The sequence below is a fragment of the Saccoglossus kowalevskii genome, chromosome 22 (assembly GCF_978046115.1).
Source record: "Saccoglossus kowalevskii chromosome 22, keSacKowa6.1, whole genome shotgun sequence".
Classification (NCBI taxonomy): Eukaryota; Metazoa; Hemichordata; class Enteropneusta; family Harrimaniidae; genus Saccoglossus; species Saccoglossus kowalevskii.
The window spans coordinates 15569177-15591973 of record NC_140662.1 but is presented as its reverse complement, the minus strand read 5'-3'; the positions used below and the strand labels follow the sequence as shown (position 1 = coordinate 15591973).

Here is a 22797-nt window from a genome sequence, read left to right as displayed (position 1 = left end):
ATTGTGATTCAAGGTTTGCATATTTTATGAGCTCATTAGCATAATTGAATGTCTCAAGATGGAAAGCTCAAATTGGCTCCAATATTGGTTATTGTGATTCAAGGTTTGCATATTTAATGAGCTCATTAACAAAATAGAATGTCTTATGAAATGAAAGGCTGAAATTGGCTGCAATATTGGTTATTATGATTTGCATATTTAATGAGATCATTAGCATAATTGGATGTTCTACATTTAGATTGTGGCAAAATACAATTTGAGAGATGACTATGTTATCTTTTCAGTGACACTTAAACACTAGAGGGCAGTTCTAAATGTATCATAAAATCTGTATTAGGAGCTGCATCTACAATAAAAGCTGCACCCATTCTTTGTGAACAATTGAGAACCAAAAAAATCACCTTTTCTATTATGTCTAATAGTATTGCATTGTACTCTTTCAATAAAAGCTGTTGCTTCTAATACCAATTTTGCAATATTAAATGAACAATCTCCCTCATAAAATTCAATGGGAGATTTCTTGTAGTGCTTAGCCACATCTTATTTAACAAAAAAAACATCACTAATTTGTCAATATAGTGAAATATTACTTTTGTTCATCCCATCTCCTTAAAGGCAGAATGTTGGTATTCTCTTATTCTCCGTCAGTTGCTACATGCGTAAACAGTGTACGTACATGGATGATATTTTAGATATATTGACCTGGGCCAAAGTCAATATAAAATTATTCACATTGAACATAACTCTGCCCAAGTGATACAAGATGCCTTGTTCAGCCGAAAATGTCAGTTGTTCGACCTGTTCATAAATTATAAACACTGACAAACCTCATTGGTGAATCGATCATAACGTCTGCACAAGCGCAATAACTAAATATTACGTTTTTGACTGCTGAGAAGACAATGCTCTAATATATCCACCGCCAAATGCATGAATCTGATTGGCTGCTAAGGGTATGAGGTTATAATAATATAAAACGTTTATTTCAGTACGTTGATATTGGTGAACCGAAAGATATAGCTGACGAAGTGTTAAAAATGTTACCAGATATACAGTATATAGATGATATGCAGCTCAAGGTATGTGCATATGTAATTCAATTGACTGATATATTGACAGTGTTTTTGATGGAATGCAAATAAATTCAAATCTAGTTGGTTGAATCTCTGTCAGATAACCGGCATTCAATTTTGTTGTTAAATACTGTAAATGTCTTATTTATTCACTGGGTTTTATTTTGGCTTTTTTTTCGTTGATAAGTAAAATCATCTTGAATATGTAAAATTACAAAACACTGGCAAATTTGTGAGCTTAACTTTTCCACCACCAGTTCCCTCTTTTAATCGCAATGTAGTGTTTATTGTCTACACTTTCCTTCAGAAGATTGGGACAAAAATAGCCAAAATGTTTTGATTAAAAACTGAATTTTGACTCAATTTATTTTCAGTGATTTTTGACAAGTTGAATGTCAAGTATAGGAAAAAAATAACGAAAATTAATTCCAGGCGAAAATATAGTATTTTACAGTACTTAATTTGTACTTTCTCAAGTTGCAAGTACATGTATGAAAATTTGTTTATTTCTTTATGCAGGCAATTCGTAATAGTAGTGAAAGTCCCTGGCTTGTACACTTTGTTGCCAATAGTGACCAAGTTGAAACTGAAATGAGAAAATTACCATATTTACTGGATGAAATCAAAGTAAGTGCGTTTCCCGATATTATGATATTTGATGGTTGAAAGCATGTTATGTAGCATGTATTTCTACTTTATATAAATATTGGATTGTTCATGTAAATTTGACCTATCCTTGGAGGCGGAGCTATGTCACTGGACGTTCCATGTTGCTAAGACGCGCAGCATTGTACCGTGTATTTCTAAGCGCTATGTGAGCTCCTGTGGAACGCCGATTGAAGAGCCGATGAAAATAGCTAAATTTGAGAAAACAACACAAACTCAACTTTGAAGTAATCCTGAACAGCTAAATTTATATATGTTGCACATGCAGGAGTAATCTATTTACACTGTTCCAAACTACCGTTTTCTGAAAGTTTTCGGCTTTTATTTTTCACCGTGATGGTTGCATGTTATTTTAGCTACCGGCGGTAATGTAGAAAATCTGTAATATTGCTAATTTAAAGGAGAGTATTTTCTCACAATGACATTGTTAGCACTCGAGCTAAATTAAGATTCTATTAATTTGAGCATTGGGCCGAAATTCACTCACAATACATGCACATGTGAGCATTGGGCCGAAATTCACTCACAATACATGCACATGTGAGCATTGGGCCGAAATTCACTCACAATACATGCACATGTGAGCATTGGGTCGAAATTCACTCACAATACATGCACATGTGAGCATTGGGTCGAAATTCACTCACAATACATGCACATGTGAGCATTGGGCCGAAATTCACTCACAATACATGCACATGTGAGCATTGGGCCGAAATTCACTCACAATACATGCACATGTGAGCATTGGGCCGAAATTCACTCACAATACATGCACATGTGAGCATTGGGCCGAAATTCACTCACAATACATGCACATGTGAGCATTGGGCCGAAATTCACTCACAATACATGCACATGTGAGCATTGGGCCGAAATTCACTCACAATACATGCACATGTGAGCATTGGGCCGAAATTCACTCACAATACATGCACATGTGAGCATTGGGCCGAAATTCACTCACAATACATGCACATGTGAGCATTGGGCCGAAATTCACTCACAATACATGCACATGTGAGCATTGGGCCGAAATTCACTCACAATACATGCACATGTGAGCATTGGGTCGAAATTCACTCACAATACATGCACATGTGAGCATTGGGCCGAAATTCACTCACAATACATGCACATGTGAGCATTGGGTCGAAATTCACTCACAATACATGCACATGTGAGCATTGGGCCGAAATTCACTCACAATACATGCACATGTGAGCATTGGGTCGAAATTCACTCACAATACATGCACATGTGAGCATTGGGCCGAAATTCACTCACAATACATGCACATGTGAGCATTGGGCCGAAATTCACTCACAATACATGCATATGTGAGCATTGGGCCGAAATTCACTCACAATACATGCACATGTGAGCATTGGGTCGAAATTCACTCACAATACATGCACATGTGAGCATTGGGCCGAAATTCACTCACAATACATGCATATGTAGCTATTTTAGTGTTTTAAAATATACGTAATAATGATACAGTGTCCAAGCCTGAATCTTGCAGCTGCTTCGTTGCTTACACTCAGCTTTCAATATAATATAAAGATCATATTTCTAAGGTCTTTCTTTGCATCTGACCAACTGCTGTTACAAGAGCTATTCATCACCCAATGTTCTGACAAAGTTGCATGCTCTGACAAAATTTCAGGTTGGTAGAATGGATTGCAGTAAATTTATGACGATTTGTCAAGAACTTTACATGGATAAGAGACTACCAGCAGCTGTACTGTTCAGAAAAGATGGCCAACATGAAGTGCATCATGGTAAATAATGATTTTTCCTATCACCATGTTTGTTCTATTTGAAGCAATATCTGAAAAAATTGCATTCATAGTAAATATGATAGTCATCAGATGGGCTTCAGGTCCGATTAGTTGGTACTGTCTGTTAATGCATACATTTGCCTGTCTGTCCGACCGTCTGTCTATTGATCTCTCTCCCATCTGTTATTACTAGTACATGTATTACCGGTATCAGTGTTTATTAGTATTGAATGATTAGATGATATTTTGATTTACGTTATATTATTACGATGAGATGTGATTCAAAATGAGGAACCTAGCAACAAAGTTCTACTAAAAAAAACCTCTCAAAACCTTGGACAGTTTTGAGTTTCATACCAGTTGTTGAAATTAGGAAGTTGTTTACCAGAAAGTATACGGGTACATTTACTATTGTTACAAAACTAGAGTTAACAAAAATTCTTATTTGCACTCGTATCATTGGCAAAAATATAAATTTTTGCCATTTAATTGGTGGTACAATAATTTGAATTCTCTAATGAAGTGGTGGGAATTTTTATCCTTACCAATAATGCAGCAAGAATTTGTATTTTTGCCATTGAAGCAGCTTCTCAGTAAAGTGCCTACAAGCATTACCGGTAGTTTCTGGCTCTTTTTACCAAAAATGGGTACAGGGGTGGTATTCCACTTAACTAAAAAGTGACCGCATATCAAAAGCTCTCTTGTTAAATCCTCTGCTGCAAATTCTTGTTAAAGTTCTCTGCAATCTCTGTATTCCTAACACCAAAGTTAACAGACTTCATTTTTTATATATATTTTTTTTCAAAAATTGTAATTTAGACCAAATTATAATAAAAAATAAAAAAAAATGTGGTTTGGTAAAATTTAAAACTTTGATTCACAGTAATTTATTGATTGACTTGTTCTCCGCAGGACGCATGATGTCACAAGATGTAGCAGCTTTCGCAAGGGAGAGTTCCAATTCAGCTGTGCACATGCTAGATCCATCATATTTCCCAAATCATGTCATTAACAGTGGGGAGCTGTGGTTTGTTGACTTCTTTTCTCCAGTAAGTATAATCCAGCAGATTAATCACCAGATTAAGGCAGCCAGGCTCCCATGAGTAAGGCAGGTCAGCAGAGAGTGTACACATTCAATCAATTGATAATCAGCAGGGATTCTGATAAATTCAGTCCTGCTCGGACTTACCATCATTTTGTTGATGCTATCTCTGATGAAACCACCAGTTCTCTCTTTTCATCACAAATTCACAGAATAGTCATGTTTATAGTCTGCACCTCCCTTCAGAAGAAGCGTAGCCAAATTTTTTGAGCAATAACTGAAAATTGACTTAAATGTTGTTTGTTGGCTCCAAAATTAGGGTTCATTTCCAGAAATATTAAAGAATATCAGAAAAAAGTGCAGAAAAATTTGAATGAGAAAGTCTGGAGGTGTAAGGGTTAAACAATGAGATTCAGTATTATACTATAATCACTGCATTAGTATTTACTCTCTGAATGTCAAAGTCAGCACACTGATCACCCTCACATTTGATGTGTAAAATTATTATATACTGTGAAATATTTTCGCTTGGAGTTAATTTTCGCTATTTTCGCTTGATGGAATAATTCAGTGAAAATAGAATCCAGCAAATATACATTTTTACCTATATTTTACATTCAACTCGTCAAAAATCAGTGAAAATAAATTCCATACAAAACACTCAAAAAGTCTATTCAGCGAAAATTAATTCCAGCTAAAATAAAGTATTTTATAGTAGTCAAGATTTTTTCATTCCAACAGCCACTACAGACATGTTTCATCATATTTATTATTTTCAGCACTGTCCACCATGCAAGCAGCTTATACCTGAATGGCGTAAAGCGGCTAAAGAGCTGTTAGGTAAAGTTAAACTTGGTACGGTTGATTGTACAGCACACAGTGCGCTGTGCAATGAGTACAATGTACGATCGTACCCAACCATAATGCTATACAACCAGTCCACACCACATCTATACTCCGGAAGCAATACAGCTAAAGACTTAGTTGACTTTGTTCAGGTAAGGCAGTACTCTAGGGTTCGTAATTATTAACAGTTGTCTGGTTATTGCCTTATTGGGACAACCATGAAAATTACAAATACAAAAATGTTATTTCTTATATTTTCGCTACAGAAAAAAATACTTCTGGATATCCTTCCGAAAATGACGTCGCCATAATGAAACTACAGTGATTTCATTCAAATCTCAATTTTTGTGATATTTAAGTGTGTTCATGATTGAACTGTGAGGGCGCTATTTGCCATATTGTTTATGGTCATGCCTTGTTAGCGTGCTGTAAAACTTTTATCATACCTTAACAAATTTAGAACATTGATTTTCCCTATCAAGTGTTCTACTAAACTCCAAAAGCGTATGATCTAAGTAACATTAGTTACAATATATTGGGATATTTGATTTTTTTCAGGATATTTTGACACCATTAGTAGTTGCTTTGACTCCAGATGGATTTGATTCTTTAGTGAAAAGTAAAACAAAAAAGGACCAAATGTGGTTGGTTGATTTCTACGCACCCTGGTGCGGACCATGCCAGGCGCTGGCACCAGAATGGAGAAAGTTAGCCAAGGTAAGTTACATGTGTATCTGAAGTAACTTCCCTCTGCACAGTTTTGCCAATAAAAGCGTGTCTAAGCCAAAAACTGTATTAATGGGGAACAGCTCAATCCCATGGATTGCCCCACATGCTCATGGGTAATTAACTCCGCCTCTGTCCACTAAGTAAATGATTGTTTATTATGCTTGATTACTCAAACTGTGATTGACAGGCATTTTGCATATATTAGCCGCCATTATAAACTCATGATTTTTACTTGTCGCGGCATGTTTAGACCAGAAACAAGAACTTTTATATAAAGCCCAACCTGATGAGTGTAATCGCTAGCATACATATTCATGCCCCCATAAAAATGTATTTGGAATCACAGCTTGATCTCCAAACATCGTAAATGGCACATTTCCTGGAGGTCCCGCCGCGATGTGAGCGGCCTTGTTTGGATTAGCATACTAATTGCAGTGGCCATCTTGCCCCTATTTATAGTATCGGTTTCCCTTTAACTACACTTAACTACACACCATAAAATAAATTATTCCTATAATGATGCCTCAGAATTGCATCATATGTTATAAAATTTACCCCGACAAAAATAATTTTTTTTGTTTCTGTGATGTGAAAGTACAGAAAAATCAATTATGAAAATATTAGATTATTTTTTTACATGTTCTTCTGTGTGAAAATATTGGTGATACTGGTATAGTAGCTTTAGTATTTGCCTTTTAGAGAAATTTTAAAATTGCTATGAAATGTGATGGCATTGTTTTTTAATGAGGGTATACCTTGCAACAAAGACAAAATAAATAATTCTGAACTTTGTTTTTTCAGATGTTAAATGGAACTGCTCAACTTGGCAGTGTAGACTGCGTTAAATGGAATGATTTATGTTCCAGAAATGGTATTGGAAGTTATCCTACTATTAAAATGTACCCGCATGGTAAAAGTGGCCTTGCTGGGTCAACGTAAGTTACTGAAAGTGGCGTACAGTGACCCTGATTACACATGATTCGATTAGAGCTGTATTTAACCAAATATGGTATTAAAGCTCAACTGTCATTTTGAACAGGGGTGTCTTCAATTTTTTTTGGTAATAAAATGCACATAATAGACATTACAGGGAAGTTACATGTATATATCAAATGTGGAGCTTTCAAGTTATTTTGTTTCTCTTGGGTGTCTTAAAGGCCCAATTCACTTGCCCCGGTCAAGTGTGAATTGGAGGTGTGGCTATGCTAATGCATGGTGTTAATCACTTGCACAGCCTATGACGCATCCTGTTTCAGCGGTCCAACATCACGTGACTTTGATTGACAGTAGTAATTATTCAAGATTAGTCGCGCGTCCCTTTCCCCGGTTCATGTCTTTTACTTTTATCCACCAAAATCTCAGCTCGTACACTATTTATTGTCATAAATACTACACACAATCACTGCTTTGATATTCATAGTCACATGCATCCACTTTGGCACAACAAAATAGACATGTAAGTTCGAGAAAACACGTTTTTACCGGAGCTTGGCTGGAGCTGTTTACTACAGCGTGACAAGCAAGGAAATAATCCCTATTGTTTAGGAGCGTATTTATAGTATACCTGGGCCTTTATATTATAATTCATTCGCAAATGTGATTGCCTATGAACACTGTCATGTACTGTAGAATACTTTATTTTCACTTTGAATTGATTTTCACGAAAGGAATGATTCAGTGAAAATAAAATCCAGCGAATATACATTTTTCCCTATATTTTACATTACCCAGTAAACTCATCAAAAATCAGTGAAAATAAATACCATACAAAACAACCAAAAAGTCTTTTCAGCGAAAATAAATTCCAGCTAAAATTAAGTATTTTACAGTAATATATTTCTCTTTACTTTCTCGTTTGTATCTAGACAATACACCGGGTGGATGCGAGACGCTATTTCCATACAAGGATGGGTCTATTCGTATTTGCCGTCTGTAGCGACAACGTTAGACCAAAATAACTTTGTGAGAAATGTGATTCAAGACAATGAGCCGTGGTTGGTGTATTTTTATGCTGGTCCTTGGTGCGGGCCGTGTACAATGTTTATGCCGCAATTTGAAAACGCAGTTAGGGTAAGTCGGTATTTGACGTTCAGGTCTGAATGTTGTCGCTCTTCAAGAGCGCAAGAAATTGTGTGACGTATGCAAAGTGATTGTCCATTGTAACTGACGAGCACATTTCTCAACATTTGTGCATAATGTAATTTAATAATAAGATAGCAGCAAGGGAAAAAACAAGTTTAAAATTGATCTGTGATCCAGACATTTCCCGTCGTCTGAAATCTTAGATATAGGCGAATACCCGTTGTGTATATGCCATACCAATATTTGTCTAAAAATATTACATGGTGGTGAATTGTGTGACTAGACTTTTTTGACTATTTAAAAATCTGTTTTGTAACACTGACAGTCACAAGAATTATACACAAGTTTATCACGTTGTGAGTTAAGTAATTGTGTCTCAGTTTTTTTGTATCTGACTATACAGACTGACAAGGTCGGTAAAGAAAAACTGAAATACAAGCATTCAGTGATCTCATCATCCTTTGCAATTCACATTAGTGTGACTAAAAGTGTTGAAAAAAACATGATTTTTTAATAGTCAGAGTGATCAAAAATGCGCAATTGGCCAACATGTAATATCTCGATCTAACATTCATTTCGATTTTTTTATTTGGTATACTACCGTACTTCCCCAAGTGTAAGCCCCTCACTGAGTATAAGCCCACTCTTCTGTTTTTAGACAATTAATGAGTTGAGGACATCTTCGAATATAGGCCCAGGGTGTTTTTACCATGCATCGACGACATTTATTAAAATATGCATGTAAAAAGTGTATTTCCATTGCATATTAATTGTGATTGGTTTGGTTTCTGCTTTTACGAGAAAACTCGCATTAATTTCAGAGTGCATGGTGGGCAAACATACAGAACATAGTTTTCTATTCGCTGTGAACGAAAAATATAATTTGGATATATACAATTTTAAACCCACCAAAAAATATCTTTTCTATGGTAGTCCTCGAGTATAAGCCCACCCCCTAATTTTCCTGATTTTACATGTTCAGGCTCCTGGGCTTATACTCGGGGAAGTACGGCGTGGTTATTTATGTAGTACATGAAGATGAATGTACTGACACTTCTCAATGTAATCTTAGGATTTCAGTGAGATAGTTGTTATGGAAATCTTACTTTATATATTATATTCTAATTACCTTTCAGAGTCTTGAAGACAGAGTGCATGCTGGGAAAATGAACTGTGATCATAACCAGGGTGCTTGCATGCAATCAGGTGTGAATTCCTATCCATCAATAAGGTTATACATGGGAGCAAGAAAAAAAGGTGGATCACAGGTACGTGGTAGCAGAATTGATCACATGATTTGTTGATTAGATTGTGATTTAAAAAAAAATTTACTATTTAGAATAACATCTGCCAGTTGAGTTAGTAAAATTATAATATTAATGCTAATAAACAAACTACGTTAATATGAAAGTATTCATTTTCACTATTCCACATATTTTGAGCTTATTCTCTAAGTATTTGCATGGATTTAATTTAGCAGATTTCACTTGCTAGCAAAAATAACAGAGTGAAAAATTAATGTCTTTACAGTACCCTGACAATGTTTATTGAAAAGTTAATAATTTTTATGTTGCTTTCAGAACTATGCAGGGGAATTCATTACTCATATGCAAGGGGTTGATTTTATAATAAATTACGTTAAAGGAAGAATCCCAGAAAATAAATTAAAGGTAAGGGTCAGCAAAGATTTAAAGGCTAAGGGTATGCACTTTCATAAACAAGCATGCAATAAAAATTATACGATAAGCCAACTCTCACACTTAACGAGGGTTTGAAGGCAATCTCAACATGCAAGATTTTTTTATTAATTCTAGCTTTTGATCGAAAATTTGAAATTTTCAAAACATTTCAGAGAACAGACTGTAAATAGAACTATTTTGTGCATTGTGCCTGAAGGTAATTTTGGTGATCAAAATGTTAATTTATTTTTTTTTTCACAGAAAAAGATTCCTCGAGATGAACTATAGAAGCTGAATAACAAAATGCACTGATTTTATGAAAACAAAAGCCTTATGTGAACTGAGAATTTTTCAGAAAAACAAAACAATTGCAGGATGCACTCCAGATTATTTTGACAATTTTTTGATAACTTATTGGTGTGCAATGTTTTTAATGGCCTTCTTTCTGTCTTTATTACTGGAACTGAATTCCTAAGGGTTAGTTCAGTGGGTTACTTTTGTTTCATTGTTTGGTAATTCCACATATTAAAACTAAAAAAAGTACATATTAGTCCACCACCCAATCAATGTTACTTTTTCTTACTGTATACTGGTACATAAATAAAAGAAAAATAGAAACTTACATGGGGCTGCAGCGCTTTTAAATGTTTTTTAAATAATTGCAAAATTGAATACAATGATTTTGATTTGTTTTTCGTGACAGCAACCAGTTTAATTAAATAAATGATTATACATATCCTTTCGATACCAAGCTTGGCTTTTACTAAACTTAAAAAAAAGTACTGCTAATAGTTCTCAATATGTTATGTTACACAAAAATTATCTCTTTTCGTGCTAGTGGCCATCTGGCAGCCATTTTGCACTACATAGTATATGGTTGCTAGGGGTAAACGCTTTGCAGTCTCATTGAGGGAGTGTGTCAGAAAACACGAGTATGGGTCACTGTGATGTAATATTTTCCGTTGGCGTGTCAATATAGCAGGTTTTTGTGCCCCCCCTGAATTAAACGTCCTAGTCCTTGTTAGTCCCCCACAGATAAAATCTGCAGTAACGACATCTGCCAATTTTCAGATACATTTTTACAGATTGGTTTGAAATTTGGTACAAAGGTGAGACCTTATGGTTTGTACGGTCGCTTACAATATATTTTAGATTTCAATAATATTTAACAAACTAGCAGCAATTTTTTAAAAGAAATTAAATAAAATGTCATAAACAGCTTTTCACACATACCTGGTTGTTTTTATGTCCTTAACCGAATAGTGAACGTACCTAACCCTATTCATTTGAAAGCTAGTATCATTTCTCAATCATACTGTCTTTACTCTGTTGATATAATCATGTTATGTTTGAATATTCCTCTAACTATTAAATATATTTCACAGCTCACATAAGTCACTAAAAATGGCCAGAAACTATGCCAGTGACAATGACCTTCTATTATATCTGAAAAAACTTTGAAGGATTCCTGAAGAAACTTGTCAAATTCTTTCCTATCTTTTTCGATATCTATGAGAATTGCATCAAATAAAGTTTCAAACCAGTGTTCAAAAGTGAAAAAAAATGTTGTCAATTGAAAATCAATTTTGTTAAAGTTCTGGCTGTATTATTTCACAACATATAGCCCAATTTTATATCAAATGTGGTTTCTAATGAATAGCTATTTTTACCTTGCCCGTACCATCAAAGATGGAAGGGAAAGGTATATTAAGGGGAAAATGTTGTCAGGCATTGTCGTTGTCGTCGTCGTTAATAATTGTTATTGTGTGCATAATAACTTTACTAATTCTATTCCAAACTTCATCAAACTTGGTCACCTTATTCATCAGTATAAAGTGTTCCCTGAGTTTGAACAACAGATGTCCTGTATGAAAATATCATGCAAAAATTGAGAAAATCTGATAAAATAATATTTTGACTGTTTCTACTTGACTGATCACTGGTGATACACATCAAAGGTCACTGATCTCAGTGGAAATATGCATTGTTGTATGTGTTCAATGAAGCAAATGATTTATCTTGTAATAATATCCTTGGTAATGTATCTCAGAATCCCATACTGGGTTTCAAAACCAACTCATGGAGAAATTGCACAGTCTGATACACATTTGCAAACCCACCAATAAATTCTTTACAGAAAACAAGATGTCAGAAAATCAATATAAGCACTCCTATGAACTGGGTGCCAAACTTTGATCAAGATCTGAAGCTCATAGAAAATCTGTTTAGTTCAAGGTTATCAAATCAAAAACAATACATAAAAAGTACATAAAATGCAAAACATTTCATCTACATTTTGAAAAGAAAATTGTTCTAAAATATATGTATTCTGTATTTGACAAACAGTTCATTCGACAAATGAAAACTCACAGGAATATGTTTCAGCTATTAGAACAGAATGATATAGTTTTTATAATACTGGTTTAAAAACGCACTTCAAAGATTGCAGTGTTTGAAGATGTAGATTCTCAGGAGGCAACAGTACTGTTGACTTCTCCATCCACTGGACACCAACTATTTAAGTTGATTTGCATACAAAGCAGAGCTTGCAACATGATAGCTTTTCATAAAGGGTGGGTTTTTTTTACTTTTCATATAATACAGTAGTCACACAATGAGGCAGTTCATATTTGTCTCAGTGAATCATTAATTTTTGACAGACACCTGTACAAAATACTTGGACAAAAGCCAGCTAAGATTTTTTGTTATCTTGCATGTTTTATGAATCTATTCACGTCTAAATGCAGCACTTTTTTCTTTGCGATGAGGCATTTGTTTTTATACTAAAATATCTGAATTACTTTGAATAAAGCTGGAAATTATGTCCCTTAAAATAATTAAACAAATAAGGCACCAATGTTTTTGTAAGATATTTACATCTTTTAAGGACGTTCGGTAGACTGATTCCCCACTGTTGGTTTAACCCCAAAACTTGTTTGTATTCAAAATTAATTATGACAATGCATATTTATATTGAAACAAACTATGATAAAGGGAATTATATTATATAACAAAGGGCAAGGTCACCAGAGTTCAACTATGTTTTAATAATTTTGTGGGTTACTCACTAAAACAGGTCTTAAAAAAAACATTTTTAACAAGTGCATCCATCTGGCCTGAAACTGAGTTTTGACATGTACCTGTATTTGCTAGTTTACAGATTATCCACAGATTTCTTGCATAACATACTGTCATGATCACCTTCATATATTCTACAATCTACAGTCAAAAAAAAAAGTTTTCTTTCGATATTTACTGTACTTCTGGCTTAAAGTTTAATATTAAATTCTGTCAGTTAGATTTAAATGTTCCACTTTCTAGCAATATTTAATACCCATTTTTCAATATGTATGTATGTATGTATATTTCATAAAATACATTTTCCAGTATGTTTTCTTGGAATAAATATATTTCTTATTAAAGTGTTTTTATATCCTTATTTGTTCAGAATGTTTACAGCATTTCGCTTATACTGCCATGTTGGTAAATTGTCATTCATTCGTCTGTCAACAATTCTATTTTTGACTTCTTCTTGGATAGACCTTTGTCAGATTTGTTTATTTTCCCTCTGGGTGGTTCTTGAGCTCCAGACTAGGATTTTCATCTCTCCCATCATGTTGATCATGTTCATTTATTCAAGAAGTCCCCCGAGATGTCATCTTATTTGACGGCTAGACACATTGCATGCTTTATTAAAAAACAAAGCTAGCGTCATCACAATTACATGCTTTGACAGATGGGTTGTACAATTCCGACTCGGTGAGAACTGTAGAGGAGTTAAAAAAAAATATAATAAAAAAATTATATTAAATAAAAAAATTATGATTTAGTGCTGTTACAGGAGAACTGGACATTGGGCAGTCATATTGAATCAAATTACAAAAATAATGTTGATGTATCTATTGGTATACAAAATTTACACAGACGTTCATGGCATACAAGAGAAAGTAGGCATGGATACCATGAAAAACAAAATGGCCGCCAGTCAGCCAGATTTGTTTGAATCGCAGAAAAAGTATGACGTGCACCTATAACCAAACATGTATGATCATCATACCAAGTTTGATCCAAATCGGCCCGGTCATCTCTGAGAAACTGCTGCGGACACGTTTAAGTATATAGCAAATTTTACATCCAAAATGGCTGCCGATCATAAGGTAACTTGACGCACATATGTAAGACATTATGTATTGTCTTCATGTAAAGTTTGAATGAAATCCGTCAATGGGTGTCCGGGCGTACGGACGGAACAAACCCAAATTAATAGTCCCAGTGTTCGGACTTCGTCCGACCGGGGACTAACAAAGAAGTCAAGGTACATCAAGGTTTACTCAGATTTATGAATGCAGTTTCTTGAGCATGTATACTTGTAAGAGACATAGTTTGGTTGCACTTGTGTACTCTGAGATTTTGGACCCGGGTCAATGGAAGTTTTCAGTTATCAGTACAATACTAGATTAAGGGAAATCACTTTTATGATGAGTTGTACCCACATAGAGTACATATTAATTCAACTGTGTGCAGAAGTTCCATGCATTATTTTAACACCAGTATTTTATAATTAAATGACGGCAACTGTGACATTCATGTCTTCCTTTCTAAGAATTGTTTTTTTGTGGGGATCAAGTCATGTTGCTGACATCTTCTGACATTGCGACATCTCGTTAAGCTGTCCGCTGCTTGTTGGGTAACCTTGTTTGATTTAGATCAACTTCTGATGTTGTTTTGTGTGGCTATGACACCTTTATGCTGATGCACTGTATGAGCCATCTTCGCCAGTCAAGGACCATTTATTCGGCCGAAGCCTGAACATGAAAACTCCTTTGGTTTGTGGGCTGGTTATGAATGGCCGGCGTTAGCGAAACTGCGATTCCTGATTCGGATGATGTGTATGAGCACAATTTGCTAAGTTTACAGTCACTGACAAATCAGATTTGTCTTGTATAGACTTGTCGCGTACAGACTACATCCTCACTGTTTGAAGGTGAAATGACATTTGTGAGAAAGTTATAGAGCCAATTTCACAGAGTATGCCTTGAAGTTTAATATGAACTTGTAGAGTTGATGTTCCATCCAAATCTCAGTACTGCATAAAACGTTTAAAACGGAAAGAGAATTTGAGTTCAATGGTTAGGTTAAAGCATCGAACTAGAGGGTTAAAGGTAAGTCTCGCCAGATACTGGTGGCGAGTATGATAAACGGCCTAGTTCCCAACATGTGAAAGTAGCCTCGTTGAATGCATTGTATCAAATCATGTATCAATAATGTCTTTTACTAGCTAGTTGCATTACATTATTTAAAGCGTGAGGGTTGTCACCTGCACACGTGGGGGAATTGAGTTCTGAGCGACGATAACAACATGTAATTTGTAATGTACTTTACTATGCAAGTTAATTTGACAACAGCGCCCTCTACGTTACATAGTAACTGTGCTATTTTTAGATTATGCTAATAAAGCTGTTCTGTACATGGCTGCCATTTTTGGATTGATTATGTAGTCTGCTGATCAATTCTTTTAAATACACAGCATATTTTGGCGACGAGGATGCTAGATTTTACTACCAAATACTGAGTAAAGATACAGAGTAAACCAAGAGCTGAGTGCAACTGAATTTCAGGCATTTCTTAAATATTTTTTGCCACAAAAGAAGAAAGTGACTGTGCAACCAAAACAGTAACCTACAGTCTCAGGTCAGTTATAACCACTTGTAGTAAGCTGTAAATCGCATTTAATCCATAACCATGGCAGATCCAGTACCAGTAGCACAATAGCCACAGGCCCAAGCAATGCAACAAGCAATAGTAGTGACTGGACAGCTTGGTAGAATTGATTCCTTTGATGAAAGTTTGGAAGACTGGCAATCATACATAGAGAGGCTGAAACATTACTTTACTGCTAATGACATTCCAGAGCCCAAGAAATTGCAAGGTTTACTTAGCCTCATGGGTCCTAAGATGTATGCCCTTCTTAGAAATCTGCTTTCTCCTGATAGGCCAACTGACAAAACATTTGATCAAGTTGTGGATATTTTGGGAAAACATCTGTCTCCCAAGCCATTGATAATAGCAGAGAGATTCCGCTTCTTCAAACGAGACCAACACGTAGGTGAATCTGTCAATAGCTATGTTGCTGAATTGAGAAGGCTAGCTAAGTCCTGTGATGTTGGCAACTATTTAAATGACGCCTTGCGTGACAGATTGGTGTGTGGTTTACGAATGGATGCAATACAAAAGCGCTTACTGAGGGAAGACAAAATAACCCTTAATACTGCCATAGAGATCGCTGTAGCTATGGAAACTGCAGACAAGGATCAACTAGAAGTGAAAGGACAGGCAAGAGTAGAAACATCCATAAACAAAGTAAATCATAAATGGAAGCAGCCAACCACAAGTAGTAAACCATGCTATAGATGTTGAAGAAAGGGGCATACACCACAGCAGTGTAGATTTAAAGATGCTGAATGCCACAACTGTAAGAAAAAGGGACACATACAGAAAGTCTGTCGTTCCAAAGCAGACAGGTCCAAGGGTAAAAAAGTTCACGTCTTAGATGAGAATGTTGATAGTGATGAAAGTGATATTCTGGGAACTATTCATGAAGTCAATGTTATTGACAAACCACGTAGTCAACCAATATGGATTACCCCACTGGTGGAAGGTAAATCTATCCAAATGGAATTGGATACTGGTGCGTCTGTGTCATTAATTTCTAATGATGACTACGAGAAATATTTCAAAGGAATGAGGTTGAGAAAAAGTTCCATCACTTTAAAAGCATTCACTGATCACAAGTTAGACATCAGAGGGAAAATAGATGTAACTGTAGACTACAAGGGTAAGACACACTGCCTAGAATTGTATGTGCATAATGACAGTGAAAGAAATCCAATATTTGGACGAGAATGGCTGTACAAAATACAACTCAACTGGCAAGATATCAAATCAGTAAGAAGTACATCCAGTACCAAACCAAGTAAGTCTACCACATCTATTGACACAAAATTAAAACCCTTGTTGGATAAATACTCAGACATTTTCCCCCGAGATGGACTAGGAACCATGAAAGGGATCAAAGCAAAACTAGTAGTTGATGAAAATGCCCAGTCACGGCAAGTACCCTATGCAATTCGACCAAAAGTTGAAGCTGAACTTGACTGACTGGAAGAGGAAGGAATCGTCTCCAAAGTCAATTATAGTGAATGGGCAACCCCTATAGTACCAGTTGCGAAAAAGAATGGTACAGTACGTATCTGTGGTGACTATAAAGTGACTGTCAATTCTGTGTTACAAGTTGACCAATACCCATTGCCCAGAATTGAAGATATATTTTCTGAGCTTGCAGGTGGTCACAAATTCACTCGAATTGATTTACGTCAAGCATACCACCAGATGGAATTGGATGATGAATCAAAGACATTTCTCACAATTAACACATCAAAGGGACTTTACAGATACAATCGTCTAGTATTTGGCATTGCCTCAACACCATCAATTTGGCAGCGTTCCATTGAACAAATTCTACAAGGAACAGATCGTACAAAATGCATAATAGGTGACATGGTCATTACAGGCAAAGATGATGATGAACATTTAGCTAATATTGAAGCTGTATTGCAACGACTGCAAGAATACAATCTACGAGCTAATCTTAGTAAATGTAAATTCTTCCAAGATAGCATTGAGTTCTGTTCACACATCATTGACAAAGATGGACTCCATATGACACAAGAGAAAATCAAGGCAGTGGTAGAAGCACCGAAACCTGAAAATGTCACTCAAGTACGTGCATTTCTTGGCTTAATAAACTACTACCACCGATTCTTACCTGATCTGGCAACAGTGCTGCACCCACTAAATCGATTACTAGAGAAAAAACATGAACTTCAGTGGACTGAAAAATGTGACAATGCGTTCACAAAAGCAAAGAGGTTAATAACCTCTGACAAAGTTCTCGCTCACTATGACCCTGACCTACAAATTAAAATTGCATGTGATGCATGTTGGGTTCTTGGGTGCAGTGAAGGCCGTATAACAGGCTAAAGAATACAAGCTCGGTATAAACAACACAACTGGTTTATTACAGTAATGGCGGCGTTCCGACTACGCATGTGCAGATGACGTAATAAAGTACATGTCATTAAATACGACCCAAGCTCAATATACTACAATGCATCACCTTATGGATTGGGGGCAGTGCTATCCCATGTAATGGAAGACAGCATTTCCTATGCATCCAGGTCTCTATCAAAAGCACTGGTATCGATTTTCAATCCTGGTAAAGGTATTCCTGTTACAACCGCAGCACGTTTACAACGCTACGCCATATTTTTGACTGGATATACCTACGATATTCAGTACAAAAATACTACTCAACACTGCAATGCAGATGGTTTGTCAAGATTACCATTAGACTTAAATGTTAAACAACAGGAAAATGCAGTTGACATATTGCATTTGACACAATTTGATACCTTACCAGTGACTAGCGCTCAAATCCGCAAAGAAACATGCAGAGATCCAATACTCGCTAAAGTTTATGATGCTACCATGAAAGGATGGAACTATCAACACAAAGAACTTGGTTCATTTTATCATCACAAAGATGAAATAACCATATATCAAGGATGTCTGATGTGGAGGCTGAGAGTCATTATTCCAAACAAACTTCACAACTATGTGTTAGAACTGCACAGTGGTCATCAAGGTATTGTAAAAATGAAAGCACTCGCTCGAAGCTACGTTTGGTGGCCAGGTATCGACAAGGACATTGAACAAATCACAAAACAATGCCCTGGCTGCCAGCAGAATCAACCAATGCCTAAAGTTGCACCATTACATCCTTGGGAATGGCCTACATCACCATGGCAACGTATCCATGTTGACTATGCAGGTCCGTTTCAAGGTCAAATGTTCTTGGTAGTTATCCACGCTCATTCGAAATGGCCTGAAGTTGTACCTACTTCAACAACTACCGCTACTAAAACTATTGAGATACTTCGCACAATTTTGTACGATATGGCATACCTGAAAAACTCGTAAGTGACAATGGTTCACAGTTTGTCTCAGATGAATTTCACAGATTTCATGAAACGCAATGGAATCAAACACATCACTTCTGCTCCATACCACCCATCAACGAATGGATTCACAGAAAGATCAGTGAAATCTTTCAAACAAACACTGAAGTCCATGAAGGGAGAAAAAGGAACAGTACAGAAAAAACCTCTGCAATATCTAATGTTGTACCGCAATACACCTCATATGACTACAGGACAAACTCCTGCATCACTGATGTAAGGAAGAAATTTGCGTACACGGTTAGATCTACTAAAACCTGATATTCGCCGTGATGTAACTCGAAAACAAATCGATCAATCAGTGACAAGAAACACTGCTCAAGATCGACAACTAAATGTAGGTGATCTGGTTTCAGTACGTGACTATCGACAACGTGGTACAAAATGTATATCTGGTATTGTAACAAAGAAAACAGGCCCAGTTTCCTAAGAAGTTGAAATTGCTCCGAATGTTATTTGGCGTCGTCACATTGATCAATTGAAGAAATCAAATATACCTGTTACTCTCATTACTGATCAATATGACATTAATAGACCATCAACTTCAGAATTAAATATGCCACCAAGTGAAAAACCATCATCTTGTGACACTGACAGCGCCGCAATAGATCCAACAGAGAACCAATACCATCCACATCACATCCAACAATTGCTATTTCATCACCAGCAAGCAAGCCAGGGAAAGAAAGACGTTATCCCACCAGACTACGCAAACCATCTGATAGATTAGATTTGTAAAAAAAAAATTACCACAAGTGATTGTATGGAGTAATGGCAGAATAATCCATATATAATCACTAGAAGTCAGAATAGTCTACCTCTGTCTTCTTTTTGAAATATTGTTCAAATTTATTGTTACCTCGAATTTCACTTGTTCGTTTTTATTCTCGAATTATTTATTAAATATTTGAACCAACCTAACCAACTGGACAACAGAATTAGTAGGGAGAAATGTAATGTACTTTACTATGCAAGTTAATTTGACAACAGCGCCCTCTACGTTACTTAGTAAATATGCTATTTTTAGATTATGCTAATAAAGCTGTTCTATACATGGCTGCCATTTTTGGATTGATTATTGTGTCGTCTGCTGGTCAATTCTTTTTAAATACACAGCACACTCTAAAAATGCAAAGACTCATGGGTAGACGCTTGTTTGTTAACAATGACACGCTATGACCATCTGACGCATGCGTAGGTGACGATTCCCCCGCTTTAAGTGGGATGCTAGTGAATACTTCTGACAATTCTCAGGCCTTGTAAATTGCTAAGATGCACAAGCTGAGGGCTCTAATACATGTCTGAACTCATCAAAGTTTCACATGTTTGGAAACAAAAAACACAAGCGATGGTGTCCATATTGGTGGGCATTCTACCACAGACAATGGTGTCTATCTTGAAAGGTATTGCACCCCCAGTGGTGTAATTTTTTTTCAAGTAAGATATAAAACGAATGAAAATGTTGCTGGTCCCAACAAAACTGAAATACAAAAAAAGACAGTTGTTTCATTCAAATATGCAGTAGGTGGTGGATAACGAGATCACACCTTGATTTGCCTCTGATTGTGATTGACAAACCAGCTTTACTATTATTGCCGTTATGCTTAGCATGAACTGACTGCTCATTCGACTGAGTTTGTGCATGGTCAATTACTAGTAGGTAGTGTGTTCACCGGGAGTGTTCAAAGGGATCGGGAGGGGGTTACTCCCATAGTTAAGGTATATGGGTATTTACTGTGTTGACCCCCCAAACCCACAAACTTTTTCACCCCCAATTTTAGGATTGTTGGACATTTTACCGAAATAGTATATAATAGTAGAAGAATAGATGGTGGAATTATGTACCTCCACTTGAAAAGAATACATGTACCTGCTTTACTACTTTTTGTTTTGTTTACTTTCTGTATATGGTTCTTTCAGTCAAGGTTATTGTCCAATTTAACACCAATGTACCTTGTTTTTACCCCTTTTATACTAATTGTGCCCGTTGAATGCATTGAGGCCTGTTTACCTCTAAATATAATGTATTCAGTTTTTTTGAATTTACCGTTAATTTATTTGTATCGCACCAGTCGATAACATTGTTTAAATGAGAATTTATATCTGAAAGATCTATTGTGTTTTTTGAATTGAAGGTTGGTATCGTCTGCAAATAAACGTGTGTCAAAATAATCTGTGGTGCTTGCAATATCATTTACGTAAATCAGAAAGAGTGTTTGGCCTAGCACAGAACCCTGTGGAACTCCGCAAGTAATTGGTAGTTCATTTGACTGCATACCATTAATAATGACATGTTGATTCCTGTTTATTAAGTAATTTCTGAAGAGATTTTCATGGATCCCCCGAAGACCGTAATTGTCTAGTTTGCTAATTAGAATTTCATGATTCACAGTGTCAAATGTTTTTTTAAAGTCAAAAACTATACCAATCGCGCCATTACCCATATCGATTTCCTCCAGAATTTTCTGTGCTATGTCCGCAATTGCTACTTTAGTACCGTATCCCTCCCGGAACCCATATTGATGATTGTACAATAGATCAAAATAATATGAGATTTGTTTGTTAATTATTTTCTCAAATATTTTGCTAATCTGTGGTAATACTGATACGCGTCTGTAATTGCCTGGATCACTAGGTACTCCCTTTTTGAAAATTGGAGTCACTTTAGCTATTTTTAAAGAATTTGGGAATACACCTGTTGAAAACGATAAAATAATTATATGATTGAGAGGTCGGGAAATGTACTCTGCGACATAAATTAACAGTTTTGGACTAATGTATTCATACCCCACAGCCTTGTTTTTATCAAGTGCTTTTAGTAGTTGAAATATTTCTTGTTCAGAGGTTGCATGAAGAAAGAAAGATTGTGGTAAGGATTTTGGTAGATAGAAATGATAGGATTTAGTGCAATGATTTAAGTTATTAGCAAGTGCCTCCCCAACTGAGACAAAAAAACTGGGTAAACCCATTAACAATGTAATGTTGGTTAACAAGGGTGGTCTCTAAACCATTGTGTGTAGAAGACATATGTAGTGTACTTGACAAATTTACATTTTTCCTGCCACCAAGAGTATGCTTAATAACTTTCCAAGTCTTATTATTATCTCCTTGACAATATGTGAACTGATCAGCATAAACATTCTGCTTAGCTCGTTTAAATATATTTGTAAGCATGTTCCGATAGTGTTTATAGTTTGCCAGAATATCTGGATGGTAGTTACTTTATAATACTTTTGAATAAAGTTTGTGTTTGCGATCAATTGACTTCCTGCAGTTATCCAAAGGTTCCTTGTTTTTCTTTTTTGGGTTAAAGTTATAGTAACTAGGGGCGCATGCGCATTACAAATACTCGAAAACTTGTGTAAAAATGATTCATATGCTACATTGACGTCAACACTCTCATAAACACAGTTACAGTTTTCACTACACAAGTCATCTCGAAATGAGTTTACATTTAAAATTGGAGTAGTCCTGAAGGTCACATTTTTCGATTCTTGAAAATATATACATCATCAAAGATGGCAAAAATAGGCAAATAATCAGAAAGATCAACCTCCACTGTACCACAATTAACAAAATTAGTAAGTGTATTCGTATAAATATGATCAATAACCGTACACGAGTGATTTGATATTCGTATCGGCATGGTAATTATTTTAACTAAATTTAGAGAATACATACTATTGGTAAGATTGATTGTTTCATTTGCATGGACATTACAAGTATTTATATTGAAGTCACCGACAAGTATACACTGTGAATTTTTATTATCAATATCAATTAACACCGATTCAAACATCTGTGTTTTTGGGTTTCTAT

General features: G+C 35.7%; 2 protein-coding genes across 2 annotated transcripts in view; both read left to right on the top strand.

Moving 5' to 3' along the window:
• The window catches only part of LOC100374701 (endoplasmic reticulum disulfide reductase DNAJC10-like), a 37488-nt gene extending 24165 nt beyond the window's left edge, over positions 1-13323 (top strand). The window contains exons 10-20 of the mRNA XM_085496107.1: positions 990-1079; positions 1593-1700; positions 3409-3523; positions 4436-4572; positions 5345-5563; positions 5970-6128; positions 6942-7075; positions 8006-8210; positions 9359-9490; positions 9803-9892; positions 10163-13323. Coding sequence (XP_085352233.1) covers positions 990-1079; positions 1593-1700; positions 3409-3523; positions 4436-4572; positions 5345-5563; positions 5970-6128; positions 6942-7075; positions 8006-8210; positions 9359-9490; positions 9803-9892; positions 10163-10189 — 1416 coding nt within the window. The 3' untranslated portion in view covers positions 10190-13323. The remainder of the gene's footprint in view (positions 1-989; positions 1080-1592; positions 1701-3408; positions 3524-4435; positions 4573-5344; positions 5564-5969; positions 6129-6941; positions 7076-8005; positions 8211-9358; positions 9491-9802; positions 9893-10162) is intronic.
• Positions 13324-15688: 2365 nt separating this feature from the next.
• Positions 15689-17059, top strand: LOC146729049 (uncharacterized). Its single transcript, XM_085495770.1, has 2 exons — positions 15689-16261; positions 16379-17059. The coding sequence occupies exons 1-2, from the start codon at positions 15689-15691 to the stop codon at positions 17057-17059; spliced, it is 1254 nt and encodes a 417-aa protein (XP_085351896.1).
• The last annotated feature ends 5738 nt before the right edge of the window (positions 17060-22797 follow it).